Source organism: Jaculus jaculus, chromosome 10 (genome assembly GCF_020740685.1).
Source record: "Jaculus jaculus isolate mJacJac1 chromosome 10, mJacJac1.mat.Y.cur, whole genome shotgun sequence".
NCBI lineage: Eukaryota > Metazoa > Chordata > Mammalia > Rodentia > Dipodidae > Jaculus > Jaculus jaculus.
In genome coordinates, this window is record NC_059111.1 from 84,353,077 (window position 1) to 84,376,659 (window position 23,583).

At 39.3% G+C, this 23,583-nt stretch overlaps 1 protein-coding gene, 1 non-coding gene and 1 pseudogene across 2 annotated transcripts in view; 1 reads left to right on the plus strand and 2 right to left on the minus strand.

Annotated features, from left to right (window-relative positions):
• Positions 1-23,583, minus strand: part of Wasl (WASP like actin nucleation promoting factor) — a 68,705-nt gene that overhangs the window by 21,240 nt on the left and 23,882 nt on the right. The window contains exons 2-5 of the mRNA XM_004658601.2: positions 6,742-6,876; positions 5,787-5,873; positions 5,341-5,437; positions 2,813-2,836 (exon numbers count right to left, since the gene is read on the minus strand). Coding sequence (XP_004658658.1) covers positions 2,813-2,836; positions 5,341-5,437; positions 5,787-5,873; positions 6,742-6,876 — 343 coding nt within the window. The remainder of the gene's footprint in view (positions 1-2,812; positions 2,837-5,340; positions 5,438-5,786; positions 5,874-6,741; positions 6,877-23,583) is intronic.
• Positions 8,282-8,913, minus strand: LOC101616722 (annotated as a pseudogene).
• On the plus strand, positions 18,587-18,719 carry LOC123464288. Its single transcript, XR_006639517.1, has one exon. It is a non-coding gene; the product is annotated as a small nucleolar RNA SNORA33 (small nucleolar RNA).

Here is a 23,583-nt window from a genome sequence, read left to right on the forward strand (position 1 = left end):
CATAAGGCACCATGGTGCTGAGAAGAAGTGACAGAGTAGTATTCAGACCTGAAACATCTCTATCACACCTTCCAAGGCTCAGGGCCCACTGCAGAAGAGGTGGTGGAAAGAATGTAAGAACCAAAAGGGTAGGACTGCTTACAATGCAATCTTCCAGACACAACTTGGACTGGATATCCATAACCTCACAGTGCCTGACACTACCTACACAAGACCATCATAATAGGAGGAAAAGATGATGACATCAAAATAAAGACAAGTTGAGAAGGGGAGAATTACCATGGTTTATTGTCTATAATTATGGAAAATAATAAAAAAAATAAGGTATCTGGAGGGTGCATGTGGGAAAACCTAGCTAGACCTGAGGAAATAAACCACCCCTCACATTTCAGCCAAGACCCAAGTGAAACCAAAGAGGAAGCGGGGAGAGGAGCAGCAGCACTACTTTCACCATATAGCCTGACAATCGGCTTGATGATACTCAACACATATCAAAGCAGAAATCCAGAGGCTCCTAAGAGCTCACCAATGAAGTATACTTAAAACACACCCACTAAAGCTCAAGGAATTTTGTGGAAGTGGGCGTAGAAAGATTGTTAAGAGCCACAGGTTGGGATGTCATGCCCAGAGGTATTACCTCCCAGCAATCAGTGACTATTTCTCCCACAATGCATAACCTACAAACTTATGGGGAATACCAGCAACCCCACTGAAGAGGGTCCCCAGTGGAATGAGGGCAAGGGAGGAGATAAAAGATGGTAACAACACATGATGTATCCATAAAGTAATAATAAAAACAAAAAAGAATAAACAGGGCTGGAGAGATGGCTTAGCAGTTAAGGCACTTGCCTGCGAAGCCTAAGGACCCAGGTTCGATTCCCCAGAGTCTACATAAGTCAGATGTACATGGTGGTGCATGTGTCTGGAGTTCACTTACAGTGGGTAGAGTGTATCCATTCCCTCTCCCTCTCATAAATAAATAGTTTTTTAAAAAAAGAATAAACAAAACCAAAAAAATCTCACTTCATTTGTTTAATGAAGAAGGATAAAACCACTGCACCAAAGGTTAAAATTATGAACCTAAAGATCTAAAACCGAGCCATCTTCTAAAGATACAACATTCAATTATGAGAAAATTCAAGTTCTATCTATTCAAAGGCTTCTTCAAAAACATATTTTGTACATAAATTAAAATTAGACTTAAAAAATATTCACATGCTTAACTTTACCTTTGTGATTAGCACATCTCTCCTTGAAAAGTTTTTGGCTGCTTTCTCTAAAGGTTTGAGATGTCACCCCTACAAAGCCTTCACCAATAGTACATTCAATATATACTCACCAAACATAAAATAATAAATGCCAAATGACATTAAAATACAGGGCACATGTCAGGAAAATTCTAACAATACATCCACCAGAAGTTCAGAGATGAATGACTTGTGACTCAGCAGCTTCCTCTGCTCTGCCACATACCAGCTTCCTGTCTTGCCTGCTCTAGGTCCTGAATTCTCCTTCAAAATCACCTTAACATAGCATAGTGCTTAAGGGGCCAGCTCTAGAGTAAGGTCACTTGAGCAGAATACTGCTCCATCTATGTCTGGTTCTTCCTTTCCATGGGGGCAAAACGAGGAGGTACTAATGAAAAAATGCCTGGCAAGTGGTAAATGACCATAGTGGGAGCTGCTGTTATTACAGTTGTAGTTACCAGCACTATGAAAATTAACATTTACTAAGAAAAGTACCATGCTATGCATTTACCTCATCTAATCCCCACAGCAGCCCTGTAAGTATTAATATTTCCAGGCAAAAGACAAACCACAGCATACTTTAGTATACCACTGAAGGCAGTTAGCCATTAAAAAGTTAATAAAATAAAACTTGATACAGTAATTTGTGGTTCACATCAAGGACAAAATCAGCAAGCAATGTATCTCTCTATGGGGCACAAAGCCCAATTACCAAACGTCATCCTATACTAAAAACCTTGCATTATGTTAAGTTTTTCCTTTAGTAGCATTCTAAGTTCCACAGAGAGGATGGGGGAAGATTTTAAAAAGCAGCAGCTGTCTTTCCTATGTTAAAAAGGCTCTTGTGTATAGAAGTTCTTCACTGTCACAGGTTCAGGGAGCCACCCCCCCTTCAAATGGAATAAAAGTCATGGATCCTTCCCAGAGAAAAAACATAAATATATAAAATTCAGTAGTTTCAAGAAGGGTTTACAGAATCACCCTGACAACCACTACTCCAGGCCTGTCACTATCCTGTATACTTCTGTAGTCACACAAAAATAATGTAATTCATCCCACTGAAGTGTTCTAGATAGCTACAAGGTTCTAGATAGCTATAACTTGACTTAGATATAGCTTCATAAGTATGAATTCATTTTGAAAGGGGTTCCAGCAGATATATTAACCAACATACTATATTTAAGTAATTATTATTAACTATGTTATAAATGAGATATTTCCGAACAAGAAAAAGTTAAACGTAAAAATAAATGAGTAAAACACTAGATACAACTTAATGCCTTTAGGAAAAACTTTTAAGAGAAGAACATACAATTTCTAAGTGTGATTGATTGATCTCTGCATACACAGCTAAATGTCAGTTACTTTCACACTTTGTATTTTCCCTTTAAGCTAAGAAAAACAAGACAAAGAACTCTATGCCTCCTCAGTTTCACATGCTAGTCATTAATTTAAAATAAGAACTAAGTAAACCACAGATTATAGCTACTAAGTACTAGATATTAACCTATAGTACAGGCTCTTATGACAAACTATAATTTTAATCAATAATCATAAAATCTTACCATTGGGGGGGTCTCGTCTTTTCTCTGTTAGAAAATAAACAGGAATAGGAATTAGACTTACATAATATATCATTAACATAAAATTAATTGGTTTAAATTTGTATTCTTACGTTGATATGCAGGTGTTAAGGAAGGAGGAACTGGCACTTAAGCAAGGCATGTAAATAAACTGAAGGACCCCTTTAAGGTCAGAGCATGAGGGTCAGTATGAAGCCAGGGCTGGGGGTAAGCAGAGGGCACAGTTCAAGGACAGTAAAGGACTACATCATCTTTCTGTACTGCATTTCATTCTGTACAAGACAGGAAGCTCTTAGACGGTGAGGACAGGGTGACATGTTCACTAAAGGTACTGTGTGACTTGCGTGGGCTAGATGGGGCAGCAGCACTAGGGAACTAGCAGAGAGCTAGGATGGAGGCCCAGATGTCATGGCAGTGGCTTGGACTAAGCACCTTATGGCAGGAAATGGGTCTGGTTCTGGACATACTTTGAAATCACAGCCACTAGGAGTCGCAGACAAGATTATAGCAGACCATGGTGAGCCTAAGTGACAAGGAGATGGAGAAGAGGAGAGGAAACAGGTCTGAGTGGGGCTGGGGTAGAAATAGGGACATGAATTACATATTCTGCTCAGACATGTCAAAGTTTAAAACTCAATTTGAGAGAGCCTGAAGGTTAGAGGAGAGGTCAGCAGGCACTGAAGAGAAAACCCTGTGAAGCTGTTAAAGCCATGGAACTAGATAAAAGCATGGAAAACAGAATACGCAAATAACTCTGAGATCTGGGTCAGACCCAAGGAGCACTGAAGTGCTATTGCCCATTCGGTAGAAGGAAAATCTGAACTCAAAGCAAATCTTTGTGTATGCCAGGTTTGTCCACAAAACACTACTTCTGCCTTTGAAAAAGCTGAGAAGTAACTAGAAAATTAAAAAGACAAAAAAACACAATTTCTACAGATTTCCTAACCTAAATTTATCTAAAATTATGAAATGTACCCCAAAATAACTACTATAATAAAATTATTACCTTATAAATAATCACTAATCTCAATTGATATTTAACTGGTGGACAAGTGAAACTCCTTCCAATGGAAATGTAAACATAATGTCAGTCTGGTGACCTGAAGATGTAACATTCTATAACCTTTAAAAGGAGTAAGTCTCTGAACTGCTGCTCAATGTCATTCCCCAATTTCCACAGTGCTGTTTTCTCTGCATGCAGAGAGGAAGCAGTTCTCAGACTGGTGGATGACTCAAACTTGGAAATATACTAAGATAAAATGGGTAGTTTGGTTGACTAAAACAGAATATTAACTAATGTGGGACGCTTGCTAGAAATATTAGCAGAATACTTAAGGCTAGGAACATTTTGCTATTACAGTACCAGTCAGACTGCACGTGGGATACTGTGTTCAAATCCTTTTTTTAAAAAAGATTTATTTATTTATTTATTCATTTATTTATTATTTTATTTATTTATTTTGAGACAGAGAAAGAGAGAGAGAATGGGAATGCCAGGGGCCCCAGCCACTGCAAACGAACTCCAGACGCATGCACCATCATGCGCATTTGGCTTATGTGGGTCATGGGGAATTGAACCGAGGTCCTTTGGTTTCACAGGCATGGGCCTTAACTGTTAAGCCATCTCTCTAGCCCCTGCGTTCAAATCTTAATACCTAATTTTTTAAAACAGACATTTAATTTGTAAGTGAAATCACATGGTAGCTTGCTCTTGAACCTAAAGAATAAAAAAAGCAGCAAGGCAGACCTTCACAGTCCTCATCAGAAACAGAGGACATAAGATAGCAGTGTGCAGTCAAAAGCTTGGTTCACTTACTTTCATGTTAAGAAAATAAAACTTCCCACTTGGAAGCCCATCCAAGAACAAAGACAGTATATAAAATGGTAAGTGTGCACTGACGCTGGGCTTTCTTTTGCTATAGCTTATTTCCTCTTATTGGTGAGGACTGAATATGGTGACCCTCAGACTGGGGCAACTGTACCTCTGAACTACAGAAGACTTTCAGAGTATAAGTGTGAGACCAAAAAAATTGAGATCTGATCCCCAGTCTCAACTTCCAAGTGACTGACATGCTTAAGAGGATGACTGTGGAGAGGGTCACCTTTATTTTTCCACAGCAAGGCCGGGCAGAGATGTCAAACAATAGCTCCAAACCAAGAAACCTAAAATTCTAAACCATCTTGCCTCATGTTCTAAAAGCATGTCTATTATACATTATGTCTCAATATATTACACTAAGTTTCTTACAGTCCACAGCACATGGCATTAGAACAAGAGAAAGGCAAGGCAATGATTGCAGATGCTGTGTACAACTGCAGACTTCCCTCAAGCTTGTCTACATAAGTTTTATTAAACATCAAATAAGAAATTTATGTTAAAAGTAATGTTATTAGCAATTCCAAATGTACAGTCACATGGAATTTTTATGCAACAAACAAGGTTACTGCAATGAGTACTTCAACAAACTTAAAAAATATGCAAGAAGGAAAAGAAAGGTAGGAGTGTTTACCAGATTTCCGTTGTCGCCGACCCAACAGATCTGTAACTGCTTTTCGAAATTTTTTTGCTTCTTCTTCATTGGCAAAATTAAGAGCAACTTGACAAGTCTGAAGTATTTCCACCAAAAAGAATAAACAGAAGGACACATGGATTTAGCTTCATGACACAAGGATGCCCCCAAAACACAGAGTAACATTTCTAAAGGAGAAGAGGGTGACTTTCTTGGTGGTTAAGAAATCACCTTAGGGTCTGAACAACTTTAAGATCAAAAGCATGGAGAAGGTCCATTGAGAAACTGCCTTATATTGTAGAAACTCAAACTGAATGCCCTTTCTTCAGAAAAACAAATCAAACAGTATGCTGAGTCTGACCTTTCAATAGGGCTCTACAAGAAGGGCAGACTAGAAGAGGCATACAACAGAAAATTAAACAAGGCAATGAAGGAAAATGACTTACATCTCCAGCAAAGGTATGAAAATATCCTCTAGGACTATTATATACAAAGTTATTGTATAGCTCTTGTTCCCACAATAGCTTCCCATCCTGGAAAAAAAGAAAAATTCAAATGCACCTACCAAAAAAACAAAAACCCCACATCCTCTAGGAATAAAACAAAGCAGGTAACTCATTAATCAAACTGCTTCTGTAAACAAACTTTCTTTCTTCATATAGTACATGCAAATATGTAATCACATATTTAATCCCATGGGTCTGAAAATCTACAACACATACACCCCCCCCCCCACACATTACCTTACACCAACATGCTTTTGATAAAGTTCAATTTATAAATTAAGCACAGTGAGAATTAATAATTAGGTAAAACAACTACAATAATACATTTCAGTAAGAGTTATCCAAAACATGAATGGCTAATTTCAGTAACTTTTCCATTTCCTACTTTGGTACTGTGTTTGACAGCAGATGACTGGAAGCACAGAAGTCAAGATTTGTGGATCAGGGCTGGAGAGATGGCTTAGCGGTTAAGCGCTGGCCTGTGAAGCCTAAGGACCCCGGTTCGAGGCTCAGTTCCCCAGGTCCCACGTTAGCCAGATGCACAAGGGGGCGCATGCGTCTGGAGTTCGTTTGCAGAGGCTGGAAGCCCTGGCGCGCCCATTCCCTCTCTCTCCGTCTATCTGTCTTTCTCTCTGTGTCTGTCGCTCTCAAATGAATAAATAAATTAAAAAAAAAAAAAAGATTTGTGGATCAAGAGGATTACAATATCCTTACCTGGACTTAAAATATGTCCCTACTTTGTCCTAGTATCTAGATTAAAAGTATTTATAATCAAGCTTTATCCTTGTAATATTCGATTCAAATAAATAAGAGACAAATATACTGAAACAAAGTTGTACTTCAGGTGGAAAAACTAACCTACTGTTTACAGTGAAAGCACCACAGCAAAACTTACCTTAATGTCAAATATTCTTAAAAAATATGATCTCTGTGGATTGTCCTTAACAAGGCACGCAACGCCACTGCACTTCTTTGACCACATACAGTTCCGGTCGGCTGCATACAATTGCACCACGGCCGAAGACATAGTCTGCAAAATACCAAAGTGTACATATAGCCACTAGCTTCCAGTGACACTTGGGTGACCACACCCTTGTCCATACCCTGAATGGAGCAACACACCAAACTAGAACCACCCAACTAAGCTGCCCCCAAAGTGATGGCTCCCCAAACAAGTCATAAACATTTATTATTTCTTTAAATCACATGCTTTTGAAATAAAAATAACCAATACTCATAAAACATTAGTTACTGAAAACATTTATTGCTCCTTAAAAAGTATCATGATATGTGTACTTTTGTATAAATACTACTCCCATTTGACTGTGATTGCTATGATAACCTCACTTTGCACTTGAGATACAATATTAAAGAGGATAAACCATGTGCCCAGTGTCACACAGCTAAATAGCAATGCTGAAATTCCAATCCAGGTAATATGTAACTTCATATCCTAATTCTTACTCTCTTTATTGTACGGCATCCCACTGATGGAAACATTTAGGCAGAGAAGCAAGAGTACCACTAACAGTTGATGTCTATAAAACAATAAAACATTTTATAGTACAGAACCTAGAGCAAACCTAAAAGCAAGATTAGTGGTTACTAATAACTGGTACTAATATTTTAAGGTTATCAAGATAGATTGTAATATCTCCTTTTCTCTCTCTCTCTTTTTTTTTAATATGAAAGCAAACTTTATTCAATTATTGTTAGCAACAGTAGCTTATGACTCTAATACCCTGATTTTCCAAGAAAGAAACCCATTTAAAAAATATATCACTTTAAAAATAGGCCTGCTTCTGCTATCCGATTTCCCACCCCAAGCTCTGAATGTAATTCTTTTATTTTATTTGGGAAGAAAAACATCACTTTTGATGGCAGTAAATACAAAATTTGTTTGTTTTCAAGGTAGGGTTTCACTCTAGCCCAGGCTGACTTGGACTTCACTATGTAGTCTCAGGGTGGCCTCGAACTCACGGTGATCCTCCTACCTCTGCCTCCCGAGTGCTGGGATTAAAGGCGTGCGCCACCATGCCCGACAGGAAATGTAAAATTTTAATGAAATTTTTTTTTTTAACTCTCAGTACAGGATCCTAAGAACTATTAATAAGAAAGTGACGGATGTAATTAAGTGCTCAACATGGCCTTCTAGTCAGCTGCCCGTATTGTTTCTCCCCTGGTTCTAAGGAAAACTCTTGGGTCAGATCTTCAGTAGGATCACCCTTCGAAACACTCCTAGGCAAAACAAGAGCTTTGTTTACAAGTCTTCCGATTTCACAACTCTTCACTGTATCCAACTGACCCCACACCATAATTGCTATTAATCTGTCATGCACAATTAGTTAGTTCTATGCAAGTCCACAAAGCAACAGCAGTATACATCGATGGACCCTGCACATGCAGAGCTTAGGGAGATCACAACTGGTCACGCCTATTTCACAACAAATCTACCTCATGTCACATGCCAACGCGTAGCTTCCCTCTAAGTTGGGGCGATGAAATATATGGATAGCGAGGTATCTATATATCTCATTCGGTTGGCCACGGTTGCCAGAGGGGTCGCTTCACAGCTTAGCCTTGCCCAGCTGGGGCTGAAAGTTCTGGAGCTTCATGGCCAGGCCCATGTTACCCGTGACTTTCAGACTGCCTTGGAAGAAGGCCGACTGAGGGTTCATTTTGCCGGTCATCAAGTCCAGCAGATCGGAGTCAGCCATGGTGATTGTGCAGTCGGCCTTCTTGTCTGAGTTAGGGAGCACGGATCCTTTGCCATTCTTCATATCTATCACCCACGTGGCTTCTTTGCCCCCAGGGCCGTCCTTCACCTTGAACACAAAAATGCCCCGATTTTCTTCACAAACTGCTCGCCTTCCTCCTCCAAGCTTCTTCTTGATCTCCTTAAAGATGAAGTGAGACTTGAACCCATCAACTGTGGAGCTGGTGGGAGCAGCCTCAATCTGGTGTGCTCTAAAGGAACCGGCGGCTTCGGGGAACCCCATCCTGTAGAGCGTCACGACCACGGCTCCTCCGAGGCCCAGGTTGTGCTGCAGCGCCGCCTTCGCCCCGGGCACCTCTCTCTCTCTCTCTCTTTTTAGTAGTGTCTTGCTCTAGCCTAGGCTGACCTGGAATTCATTATGTACTCTAAGGGTGGCCTCGAAGTCATGATTAAAGGCATTAAAGGCGTGTGTCACAGTGGGGTTTACCGTGACTTGAACAAAGAGCAACATGGTTTAAAAGCTATCCTAAGAATATGAAAAACCACCTATGTGACCCAGCAAGCTCTTTTAGATATATAGGAAATCAGTTACCTCAATGCATGCAGTGACCTTGGGCTCAGGGGTCTTGTAGGACACCTGGTGCCACCTCTCCCATGAGTACCATCAAACAAGGCAAACTCACATTTTATTCTGCATTGTTTCCTTTAAATTATAATCTAGAAGGTAACTCTATGTAATCTATTTCTGGAAAAGTGACACTCATGTACAGATGTAGTTTATAAATCTGAAAACAATAATTATAGTTCAGAGTCCAGTAATCTCATTCATAACCCAAATTTTAACCATCCTTCCTTCCTTCCTTCCTCCCTCTCTCCCTCTGTTTCTTTGTTTCTTTCTTGGTAGGGTCTCACTCTAGTCCACGCTGACCTGGAATTCACTATGTAGTCTCGGTAGCCTCAAACACACAGATCCTCCTACTTCTTCTTCATGTGTGCTGGGATTAAAGGTGTATGCCACCATGTCTGGGTAGAAACTATTTAAAAACTATATAAATATAAATAAGAGCTGATTAAGTACGATGTCTGAGTTCAATGAAAGATGGGGGCTGGAGAGATGGCTTAGCGGTTAAGCGCTTGCCTGTGAAGCCTAAGGACCCCGGTTCGAGGCTCGGTTCCCCAGGTCCCACGTTAGCCAGATGCACAAGGGGGCGCACGTGTCTGGAGTTCGTTTGCAGAGGCTGGAAGCCCTGGCGCGCCCATTATCTCTCTCTCCCTCTATCTGTCTTTCTCTCTGTGTCTGTCACTCTCAAATAATAAATAAATAAAAAATTTAAAAAAAAAAAGAAAGATGGGCTCTGGGTAAGTAGAGTCAAGATTTGGGGATGTGGTTAAGTTTGGTTCTGGCTCGTTACGCCTGGGTCTGGCTCTTCTGTTAAGATCAGTGCACTGCTGGATCAGGGTCATGGAGATTTTCCTGACAACAGCCCTCTACACTGTGTTTTAATTTTACAGAACAAATTCAACCCTGAGCTCTACACACGAGGCAAGTGTGCACAAGGAGATTAAAGATTATGAAGATAAGCTAGAAGCATGAAAAATATGTACACGAGCACACTGGGCTTAATACAGTACACTGACGAACAAGTCAGACATTAATCTACTTGAGGCCACCTGTGTTCTGCAAAGCGAAATTGCAGACTCACAGCTCAAGGCTGCCTACCTAAAAGCCCTGAACAATGCAAACTCAAAAAGAAGTAGATGCCACCCAGTAACTAAAGATTCAGCTGAGAAATATATGTATCCTAATGAAAATTCATGTAAATTATAGTCCTTCTAATGTTTGCTGCCAAAATGTCATTTCTTTAAAAAAAATTTTAACTAGATAAACAGGACAAAGACCTAACATTCTCCCTTAGCCAGTATCAGCTTATAGAAAAAAAAAAAGAATGTGCTATTCAATTAGTCTAAACCTCCATTATGAAGATCCCCTTGCCAAAAATGAAATATTAATACAGCAAAACACCATTCACAAGTACATATGAATGCAAAAATAAAAGCTAAACATTTACATAAATTTAAAACAATTTTAACACACTGCTTAAGAAATGAACTCACTTATCTTTCCTATAATTCTCCAAACAGACATCATTCGATTATTGCAGATCTTATTCTAATGCAAAAGAAAACTCAGACACACATAAGAAACTTTCAGAAGCAGATCTTCAACAATAATGTTATTTCACACTACCTAACTGTATCAGTTTTATTCCTTACTTTAAGCCATCAAGTTTGAAAACAATATAGCACTTTACCCAGCTTTTCTAGGCAGGTTCAGAATAACTACAGTAGGTGCAGAAGTAGCTCACACAGAAAGCGTTTGGATGTAAATTCCACCCAGTATAAAAACACTAGAGCATCCCTGAAGTTCTAGATTGACAGTGGCTTAATGAAGTTTTTATAAACATTCCTTCCATTCTTTTCAAGCAATTACAGCCAACCAGTTCCATTACTTCTTGTCCTACACAGCCAAAAAGAAATTAATGAAAAAACCACCTAAGGACAAGTGCTATGGAGGGAGATGCAGCTTCATGACCTGGTCATGGAGGGGGGGAGGGAGGGAACTGTAGAGTGTCAATTCTTGTATACACAGAACCTGTGACATCCCATGTGCTCCAGGTATTTCAGGACTGTCTGCAGTGACACATCCATCTGCAGAACTTTCACTGTCCAGGGCAAACATAAGATAGGGTGTATTTGGGAAAGAGAAAGTGTCCCCTCCCGTTGTCCTTCCACAGAGCACACCTCTCAAGCTGACTCTGTACCAACGAAGAATTTTCTTCATTCTGTAGGATGAAGTGACTGACTGCACTTTCCTCCTCTTTTTGCAGTACGTTTTTTGGTGTTGCTCTGTTATGCCACATAACTTACTTTAAAATAGAATGTCGTTCTGTATTGATTTCTTATGCATTAGAGACACTAAAGCTCTCTAGCACTCAAGATGGTTTTGCAGGCCTCTACTTTCACTTACCTGTACTTTGTCCCCAAGCAAACATTTAAAAGCTGTATGTTCTTATTTTGAAATCGACACTGAAACACCTTGCATTATGTCTACAACTTTTATGTTATTCAGAAAAAAATAAGATACATGAATGCATATTATATAGGGAGAAGGGAAACCAAGGTAAAATGTTATAAGCATCCAGTAAGTATTATTTGTATAATACTTACACATTTTCTGTCAGTATGAAATCATCTCAACGTAAAATTCAACATCACAAATGATTCATAAGTGGTAGCACACAGCTTTAAATCCAGCACTCGGGAGGCAGAGGTAGGAGGATCACGGTGAGTTAGAGGACATCATGGGCTATAAAACAAATAAACAAACAAACGAAAAAAAAATGAAAGCTTCTCACCTCCCAGTAGTGCAATGGCAAGTATGACAATCTGCTGAACTTTTATTACTACCTCTAAATATATCAGCCACTGCCAAAGACCCAAAACTCAGCAAATAGCACCAGCACTTCTCTAGTTCCTTTGACACCTTTGTCTAGAAGTTCTATCACAGGTCAGACTTAATCCACAAGCATCCATAGCACTTCCAAGTTGACATTCCTTTCACATTTTCAGAACCACACATTATGTAACAGGTCAAAAGAACTTCAGCTCTGGAATCTGTGTTTCTTTGACTACAGAACAGCCAATGGCTGTGGAAGGACTAGAAAATACCAGCATGTACAAATCCTTATTTTAACCAGCCAACTTCTACAACAAACACTAAGATAATACAACACTGAAAACCATCTATAACTTTTAGTAATATAATGAATAGACAATGTGATTAAAGATCACTGTCTGGTGAACATCTACAGGTGGGAAGATATGGACCAACATGAAAGATGTCCTGATCTTCACACACACGTCGTGGGATTTGTGGATGTGTACACACATCTATACACAAAGACTGGATGGAGGTCAAGTCCCAGCCCATTCATTAACCTTATCTGCGTCTACTGCAAGGACCTGCCAGCTTGATGCAGCTACAGGAGTGTGGTGAAGTGGGCCTGCTGGCATCAGCTACCAGCCACGAGCCATTTTTCAAAGCCTGAGAAATAGCCTGACAGAGTTCTTAGCTCTAGGTGAAGGGTTTACACTAAAACATTATATCTGTTAACAGTTCTAGCTTCTTCCTCTACTCTGGTTAGACTAGGTATGCTTTAAATTGCCAATAAAGTTATATTTTAAAATATAAAATCACAAAAAACTTCAGACTTCATTTTCATTACCAGCACAGATTGGGGTAGGAAGAGAAGAATTTTTCTTTAAAAAAAAATAACACTTTATAAACAAAATACACCATACTGAAAGGTGTGGTAGACCAAGCTCAGTCACTAAGTCGCAAGTGTTCATCAATGATACCCAGTGCTTAGGACTGAAGTCCACACAGCCAGAAAACTGCAGGTCACTCTGTGGCAGCAGTTTACATCTACAAACAAGGTTCTCACCTGAACCTTCTTCTTGGGGGTTAGTCATATGCAGACAAAGGTGATAGGTCACCAAGCTCTTTCTTTACACACCAGGTCTTATTTGCCCAGTGGGTGAGGACACTGGGTAAAGTGCATAGATGTGGTGTGTTCTCTCTTCTTCTAGCTTGCTTTTTTCTTCTCTCTCTCTCTCTCTCTTTTTTTTTTTTTTTGTTTTGTTTTTTGTTTTTCAAGGAAGGGTTTTACTCTAGCCCAAGCTGACCTGGAATTCACTATGTAGTCTCAGGGAGGCCTCGAATTCACAGCAATCCTCCTACCTCTGCCTCCAGGGTGCTGGGATTAAAGGCTTCTTGATTTCTTGCAGTCTTAGTGGACCTTTCCTAAAAGGAATTCTTCTCCTGTCTGTCTTTCTCCCAACGGAATCCACAAGTTTAGGTTTCAGTTTTCAGGGAAGGAAGTACCCTAGGATTTTCACCTTAGCTCACAAAGTCTAAACGCACCAGCAGACTCAAGTTCTAATACCAAGGAAGAGAGGTGTGACATATAACTGCGAAGCTACTCCTGAGCACTACCTCTGGAAACAGCTTGGGACGAACCAGAGGGGGCAAAGGGCAGGTACTATGGTTGCTGGGAGGATCAGTTATTCCAAATCCTAGAGTCAAACTGCCTGAGAACATTTCCTAATTTGTCAAGCATATAATCCAGTCTCATTTTACAGCTGGGGTCAATTTACTTGACAAATATCAAGTATTATACAGGATGAATTGTTCAATCAACTACTAATTTTATAATCAAAATACATTAGCTCAGTGATTTGTCCAGGTTTCTAATTTGTCACATTTCCCCGTCTCATCTAAATGATTCCCTAATAGTTATGTGTCAATTCCATTCCTCTACAGCCTTGCATTTGGTTTGCTTCTTACTTTACTGTGGGAGGAGGGGAGCAAAATGGGGCAAAGAGCGTAGAAAGCAGAAGATTGCTGTTGCATGATAAAAGGTCCCTAAAAAGACCAAGTCGAAAAAGACTGTGTGCCACAAGATTACTGTGTGTATCGTAGGTGGTTTTTCTGAAGGCAATGAGGTATAATTTGCAAAACTTGAGGAAAGTCTTTCAAGGCATGGTTTGTTTTCCTTTTGGAGTTTAAGGAGGCAGCAGCAACCCCAGCCTGGGGAGGGAGGCACCTCTCTAGCAGTCTGTCAGGATGCACTATCTACACCTGTCTAGCTCCCAGCAATTACCTTCTGGACCCTAGCATGCATACAAGGTAAAGAACCCCAGTGCTGCCTAGCTCCTACCACGTACATACTATGACAAATGGCACAGGTGCCTCTGAGGAAGTGGTCTTGGCATCTGGCCAACTGAAATATGGAGCTCTTCAAGGGGAAAAACACACTTTAAGCAAATTGAAGTAAATTATGTATGTGTTATTACAGATGTGCCATTATCAGTGGCTGATTTTTAAACATGACTTCTATCTTAACAATTATCACTAAAAAGTAAATTTTGAAGAACTATGATAGGAGCTACTTTTTATAAGAGCCAATATGATTATCTAAATGTAATGCTATAGGCTCATGTGTTTGAACAGCTGGGCCCCAGTCAAGTGGTGTGACTTGGGAAAGTTGTCGAACCTTTAGGAAGTTTGTTACTGGTCTGTGAGCCATGAGGAGTTAAGCTGGCCCTGCTTGCTTCTCCCTCCTCTGTCCTACTTTCTACCTGCTGATGTGAGGACACGGTATCAACTCCCTGTCCTGCCACACTTTCCCTGCAATGATGGCCTCCAGATTCCCTTCCCTCAGTTGCTTCTGTTCAAGTATTTGTTCAAAGCAACAACACTGTAACTGAAGCAGCACAGATAGTTAATATTTTAGGTTTAGTATATATATGGTCTTTTCAACTCAAGTCAATGAAATAACCTTTTAACATACAGCTTAAGAAAACTGATGCCGGGGCTGGAGAGATGGCTCAGCGGCCATTCTCTCTCTCCCCCTCTATCTGTCTTTCTCTCTGTGTCTGTTGCTCTCAAATAAATAAATAAATAAATAAATAAATAAATAAATAAATAAATGAAAACTGATGCCAAGAAATTTCCAAGATGAGCAAGAAGCACAGAAGGTGGTGACCCCTAAATATTTAGTAAGAATCCTTCATAATGCCATTGTTAATGATTAAACATTTGCTTAAGCACAGTAATAAACTTGGGGAAATTTTCTTGTTATTTCAATAGTAAGAGTGTTTTGCTATTTAGCAGCTCAGCTAGAAGGTATTTAATACTGATCCTAAAGCTGTTTTCTTGGCCATTCTCATCCATAAATATTTTATTCTATATTCCTCTTGTTTAAATCTGCAGAACACTTGCTATGTGGCAGGCACAGGCACTATAGCTATAAGGCCAAGCCACAGACAAATAGTACCAAAGAGAAGCAGACTTCTTACTCCTGTGTAGTGGCAGCAATGCTTTGGCTCCTATGGAGATCTACCCTGTGTAATTTTACTGCCCAGGTCATCACTGTTTCAGCTGAAATTACTTTGACATTCCTCTCCACTATCCATATGGTCACCCTTATTAAAATAAATTTACACATGGTCTGATCAGTGCATAGTATTAGTAAGTAAAGAAGGAAATATCTCATCTCCAACCATAAAGAAAATACCCACTGCAACTTCATTCTCATTTATAACCTTACATTCTAAAGACACAAGAGACAATCAGAAGTCATGATCCTCTCATATCCTGATCCCCAATTCACCATCTGTTCTCCCAAAGTGAAATACTCTTCTTCCATGGACTGGGAGAGGTTTATACACCCAGCTCCCATAATGCCTAGGCATTTTTATTATACAACTATTATATTAAATTGTCTGCTCATTTGGGTCTTCCAACCAGATTTTCACTTCATTGAAGATGGAGTCCTATCTTATTTCTGGATTCACTCAGCACAATGTCAGACACATGATATGCAATTATATAATGAATAAAAAGCAAAATGATGGTGGGTTAATGGTTAGGTCCATGGTAGAGCAATTTTTCTAGTACAGGTGCAGTCCTGGATGTGGATGACCTGCAGCACCGCATAAAAGAAGCATTAATACTTAAACTTGCGACAACACATATCATAAGCATGCCTTAGGAAATAGTCAGAAATCAAGGATGGGGCAGGTGGTTCTTTTGCTACTATCTTTGACTGCTTTGTCTTTGCTGTGTACTCAGTAAGTTACTCTGGTCTGACAGGTAAATTTATGCACCAATGGCTACCCTCCTGCAACATTTGGTGGTCCTGTGTGGAGACCAAACACTTAGCCTGTCTTCTTCCATTCCTCTTGACTTGGAACTCTTGGAGTCATGCCATGCAAGCTTGGAAGTGCCTCCAGGCTTCTAGCCAGGACATTCCTCAATGTGGTCAGAAGGCCTTTCTGCTTCTAAGCTTGCTGGTCACCATGGTAAGAGGTAAGAGAACCAGCTACCTCTGAGAGCTTTCACTCTGCCTGGGAACCCACGGGGGACTCCACTAGGCTCTGGGCTATAATAATGATGCCTGTAAAATCTAAAGTTTTCCTTATTCCCATATATGCCTCCTACAGCACTCAGGGGTAATGGCTCTGAACTTTTTGGCAGACCTTTCAGTGGAAGGGTCTTCCCCGCAAGCAACTAAGGGTCTCTGGCAACTCTTGTATGGGACCTAAAGGCCTGTGACATGGTGGCCCAACAGCTCTAGCCTATATGGCAATAAAGCGTGTTTTCCTTCTTTGCTCAATCTCTCTTCCCAATATGTACCTGACAGCAGCAAAGTGCTAGGCAGATTTGTTATGGCAGATACTTATCTACACAAACAAGCCTATAGTTTCTCTTCTGGCCAGCCCTTCTGAGACAGTTCACACATCTGAGGACTTGCCTGCAATGGCCATAATATTGTATGGATTCAGCAGTTCCATCTCCAGATGATGTTTCCAAAAGGCTATTAAGCCCTCTCATAGGAAACTCTAATCCCTTTACGACTCTTGGAGGAGGCCTTCTACTAAAAGTACCCCAAAGTATGGTTCCCTTCCACAAAGACCCTGCCAGAGTAACACAAGAAGGTAGGACCTTGTGTTGGCTGGCTCAGCTAGAAGAAATGCTGAAGAAAACACCTTCAATCAACTTGCCAAAATTGGGTTTGCTGCTTTGTTGGAAGAGGGGGAGAGGGATGTGAAACAGGAGGTCTAAGAGACAAGAAAGGGAACTGGTCCCTATCAAGTACTGTCCACAAAGCAAGTCCAAAAAGAGTCTTCAAAAAGAAAATTGAGGCTTCTTTCTGGCTAAACCACAGAAATGGAAAGATGAAACTGAGAAGAGCCAATTAAAATTAACTGTGACCAAGCTCTGGTCTTATGAGCCCAGTCTTCAACCAAAATCAAACATCCACACATCAGGACTGCCTCATTTGCCTGGTAGGAATTTCAAGACTAGAACTGCATGGTGGGTTATCATAGCCAAGAGGAGACGATTCCCAGATGAAAACTCTACAGCTCATCCTCTCCTGGGGGGCAGATCTGCTCAGGCCTGAGTCTGCTGCTTCTGTGTAGTGAACTGACTTAAAATAAACAAACAAACATTAAAGGAGGAAAGGGAACATTCTTTTCGCTGACCTCTCTTCTAACAGCCACTTCCACACAGTCAATGGACTGGTTTATGAAGAAGGTACTTGCAAACTGTACAAATGGCTAAGCATTTTTCTCAATGGATAGGAAATAAGAAACACAGTATGAAGAAGCCAGTGTGAGGGTGAGGAAAGACCTCAGAGGCTAAGTCATTACTGTGCATAAGTATAAGGACCTGAACTTGATCCCCAGGACCCAAGTAAAAAGCCAGTCATAGCTGCACAGGCCTGTAAGCTGAGGGGGCTCGGACAAGAGTATCACTGGAACTTGCTGGTTAGCCAGTCTAAACAAAACATGGAAAGCTCCAGGTTTAATGAGAGACTTTGTTTTAAAGAAATAGGGTGAAAAGAGCATAGGAGAGAACACCCATCATCTTTGTCTGGATGTTCCTTTGGTGTCTGCATATAGTGCCTGTATACCCCCCACCCCCCACACACATGGAGATGGAGAGGGGAGAAGAGGGACAGGGAGAAGAAGAAAAAGAGAAGCCTGTAAGAGGTAACCAGCCTTAGCAATAAACTAACTTGGGAGAAAAATTATGATCACTGGTAAAGTCAGTCAAGGGTTTTCTTATGAGGAGACACTAGCAACAGCTTTCCTAGCAGGGAGCCCAAATGCCCAGTCAAATGCTTCCTCCACAGCAGAGATGCTAGATTGACACATGCCCAGACCCTCCACACAGGCAGGCAGACTCAAATAACACCACTGCTGAGGAGCAGCAACCAAATTACAAAATAGTAAAGCAAAAGACTGACAATTAGTAAAGTGAGAAGTATTACAGAATTTAAACCAACCCTCCCTTCCCCCCCGCCCAAGAAGGAGTTATAGCTGGCCAGCAATACACCTAAAAGTCATGTCTCTCCAAATAAATAAACTAAAATCAGAGAAAAAAAAAAATCCAAAGCCAGCTAACTAATTGGTCTGCTTATCTGAATGTGTTTCTGCAGAAATGTAGAGAGCTGGCAATAGTGATGCCATGTTACGAGCCTTAAGGACAGTTGAGATCATTAAGGTCCCTGAAAATGGCTACAATACCTTAATGTTGAAGCATTTTCATAAGACTTAATTTTAATGTAACTTATAAGTTTAATGAAATCTAAGAATTAATAAATTGCTTTTTTTTTGAAGAAAAAAAAATCCAGCAGGGTAAGGCAATTTTTCTCCAACAATGAAAAGGGCTTTGAAGCAAGAAAATACTGCATAGCAAAACATACAGCATCCAGATATTCATACAGACAACATAGGTAAGAGAAAGCAACTCAGAAAAAATATTTGATTTGCTTAATTAAACCAGGATAAAGAAGTAGCACACTTTATAAAGATTCCTAGAAAAATCATTAAGGATTTTCAGCTAAACTTTATACTACTTAAATCTTACTAAATTTTCAGAACCTTGACATCCAAAATTACAGAGACAAATATAATCAGCAAGAAACCACCCACTTACTTCATTCAATAAACTACTTTGGCTATTACACAGTTGCTTAAAAGGAAGATAAAAGAGAGGGGAGGAAAGACCAGGGAGGGGAGGAAGGGATGTAGGTAGGTCTGGCCTTATATACTGTTATGATACAAGCCAGATGTAAAATGAAGGGTGGAATATGCTAGTATTTGTCCATAAGAGGACACATGAGAATAAATAACCTGCCTTTGCCTAAATAAGCATAAAATTAGGTGAAGACAGGAAACTAATCCCAGCTGCTACCTACCAAGTCTTTCTGTATGTGTTTTGTGAGGTGAAGAATGGTTGAGAAAGTACAGAATGGATGTATAAACTCTATATGTTTATATATATTTCTAGCATTTAAACAGGGGGAATTATTCTAGCTTTTCAGAAATTAAATATTATTTGAAAATGCAAAAAAAAAAAAAACCTACCTATTCATGACACATGAGAGGGTTAGTCTGGAAAAAGAAAAGATCATCTTTCTGATTTAAACACTGCAATCAAGGAAGAATTTTGAGTAGCTGTTAAGGCTTTTGTTTAGAAATTAGAAGTTAATAATGCCCAATAACATGCAGTGGCAACTACAGAGATTTAAGGAAAGAGCAAGCCAACTACCTACCTAACAGGGAGCTGGTCATGGTTCATGAATGCTTTCACAAACCATCTCTTTTTAACCATGTTTAAGTCTTGAACTGACTAATCAACAAATTTGAAACGAACTGGCTTTATATTCTACGTTTACCAGTCTTTATTCTTAAGCTCTGAATTACCCAAGCACCTAAAGAGTCGTAAATACCTACCTACCTAACATGTATGAACACATTTAATTTGCTTGACTTTCATATATACAATTAAGGTAGAGAACATACAAAGGGATGGTTAATATGAGAGCAAAGGAAGCAACAAGATGAAAGCACTGAGTAAATATAAGGGCTTCTTTCACTTTTCTTTTCCAAGTAATAGTGTAAACTAAATGCTAACGTAGCTAAGGACTGTTAAGTACAGCTGAGACTTCTCTGTGCATTATGCATAAGAATTACACAGGCCCAAGGAAGAAAAAGGCAAGAAGTTTTATTCCTAAAATTTGTATTTTATTTTCAATTGAAGAGATTTAAATTTGAAGTGTCAACACTGCTGAGATAGTAATTTACATAATTATTTTTTTCAAGACATCAGGTTTTATACTTATAGAGAAAGCTGTGTACTGCTAGTTTCAAAGGGCAACTTTTATTTTTTTTTTAATTTTTGTTATTTTTATTTATTTATTTGAGAGTGCCATACAGAGAGAGAAAGAGGCAGACAGAGAGAGAGAGACAGAGAGAGAGAATGGGTGCACCAGGGCTTCCAGCCACTGCAAACGAACTCCAGATGAGTGCGCCCCCTTGTGCATCTGGCTAACGTGGGTCCTGGGGAATTGAGCCTCGAACCAGCGTCTTTAGGCTTCACAGGCAAGCATTTAACCACTAAACCATCTCTCCAGCCCCAAAGGGAAGCTTTTATTCACTATGCACTGAATTGGTGTTTCTAACTATAGTCATCATTATAGAGATTCAATGAACATGGAATATTAGATGTTCAATTACAATCCCCTGAGGGAGGAAAAGGCTGATTGTTAAAGAGTGGATCACTTTATTTTAATCAAGATTGTAGCCGGGCGTGGAGGTACACACCTTTAATCCCAGCACTGGGGAGGGAGAGGTAGGAGGATCACCATGAGTTTGAGGCTACCCTGAGACTACAAAGTGAATTCCAGGTCAGCCTGGACTAGAGTGAAACCCTACCTCAGGGTGGTGGTGGCGGGGGATATATAGGAGCAGGGAAAGAATGTGAGAATTTCATAGAATACTTGTCTATAAAATTACATTATTCACCCTAAAAGCAAAAAAAGCACAGGAAGATGACCTATTTAAGTAGAAAGCGGGACCTTTCAATCCCATGTACACATTTAGAAACTTAAATATTCAGCACCTAATTTTTTAACATGTATAAATTATTTAGAAGCTATGGCACTCAGAAGGGTCCTTTTACGACATTAGTTTTCTCTCCAGATAAGTCCAGGGAATCAGTGAGGCTGGAGCAGGAATGTGTAATGATCAGGATAATATTAGATTCTGAACTCCTTTCTGCTCTATGAGCTGTGTCCTAACAAGCTGTCACCAGCTACACACATCACTAGTTCAAATTTAGGTAATGTTAAAATCCAGTTCCTCATTATATTTACCCTAAGTGTTCAATAACTACAACTACTATATGGGACAATAAAATAAAGAGCTCTACTGGACAGTCCAGTAATGCTTTGGAAAGCACCAGGAAAAAGATCTTACACAAATATATTTTTACAGTAAGACAGAAGGTTTATAAAATCAATAAAAGGTCATTATAATCATTATTCCAAGAAATGTGCATGATAAAAATAATTAACAAAATCATGTACTGAGAAAAGCATGTCAGGTTAAATTTTAACAAGGTATTAATTCAACTACAAATACTATACATATGTAAAAATCTACACATAATTAATAAATAATTCCTATCTGAAAAAGAGCCAAAGGATACCAGTTTGACTCTCCAGGACCCACGTAGGCCAGATGCACAAGGGGGCAAACGCATCTGGAGTTCATCTGCAGTGGCTGGAGGTCCTAGCACACCCATTCTCTCAAATAAACAAACAAAATATATTTTATAAAAGTTAATTAACTACTAAAGGAAATATGCTTCAAAATTATAAGAAACTCTGATATAATCAAATAAAATGACTACTACCTGGGAGGAATGAAAAGCGAGCCCTGAGCTGAAAAAGGCTGAGCACGGAGAAGCATGAATGTCTCAGAAAGATCAGTAACCAGGTGACTTTGAAAGCAGACTCCAGGAGAGGTCTCATTTACATTAACTGTGATTTTAAGCAATTTATCAAGTGGGGACAGTAATACTAACTTTACCTAGTCAACACATGTAAATGTTCCAAATACTTCCTTCATCAACTATTAGGTTAAGTGAAATAATATACATGTGTTTACAACACAGCTTGGCATTGTACATGCTGATTAAGTATCAATCACAATATTCACTTATTAGATTTGGCAGTTGCTATACGTTAAAATCGTGTTAAGCTTATACTTTCTAGGAAATAGAAATTAGTCCTTAGAAGACTAGGATTTCTTTTTTTTCCCCTAGCAAGCTAACTCAAAGAGAACCATAATCCAAACTAAACAAAAACAAGTCAACAACTAAAGACCCAAAAAACCCTAAAGCCCCCCCAAACAAGAAAGATGTCCATCCACCTCTACTTTCTGAAAATCTGAAGTTGTAAACAGAAAGCACTCAGGATAGAAGAGTACATATTTTGGACCATCGAAGAAAACAAGTGTAGGTCAGTGAGAGACCAAATTAATAATCAGGTACTATACTGGAACAGGATTTCCAGTAGCTCACCTACACATGATAAACACTTCCCAGGAGCTGCTTTGTCCTGCAGTCCTATGTGTCAATGTTAAAGACTTACTCCTCCTGCAATAGACAAAACCTATTCAGTTCACAGTGCCTCCCAGGAACTTAGAATTTTAGCATGGATGGATGGGTTGCAGGAAGATATGTATGGGGTTTAGAAGTCCTCTGACTCCTGTTGTTCCTGAGGCTACACAGTTCAGTTTTTTTGGATTCCCTGAGGCTTCTAGTAGCCAATAAATTCCTTTTTTACTTAAGGCAAGCAAAGTTAACTTTACTATTTGTACGAAGACCTTAACAAACAACAAACATCTTTAAATATGTGTTTCATATACATATTCTTAAACTTTTGAACTCTTAATAGATATTGACAAGAAAAAACCTCTTCATCATTTGCAATGCTACTGTATACAACCATGTCTATGAGATCTAAAACGCATGCTTGCTTTTGTCCAAGGTATCATAGTAACTCTTGAAGTGTCACACTACCTCTATTTTATTCTCTTTCATGAATTATTTTTGCTTATTATCCTTTAATATATATTTATGCTCAAAACACAGCATGTTCATATACAATTACAATAAGTTCATCTAAGTGTGGTATGTGCTTGTAATCCCAGCAGTTAGGCATTTTGCTCTGCTAGAGTATCATGTTGAAAAATTTTCAAGCTCAATGTATGTTGTTTAAGTATCACCCTCTTGATTTTCTCTCAGATTTCTCAAGTAAATACTTCCTCTGGGGATTCTTGTAATCTTCCATTACATATTTTGCGAGGCACTCATCATTGAATGATGATAGGTCCCCATATAGGGTCAGCTTCAGAAATACAAAAACACTTTCAACAGACAAGGGTGACTCTTTAATCATACACCCTTAACACTCTAGTATAGTACTCTATATACATTTTTCACTCAATCATTTGCTGAATTGAATCCAAAAGTTATATTTCTTAAAATCATGACAATTACTCTTTACACACACAATTATATTAAGCAAATTTTGAAAG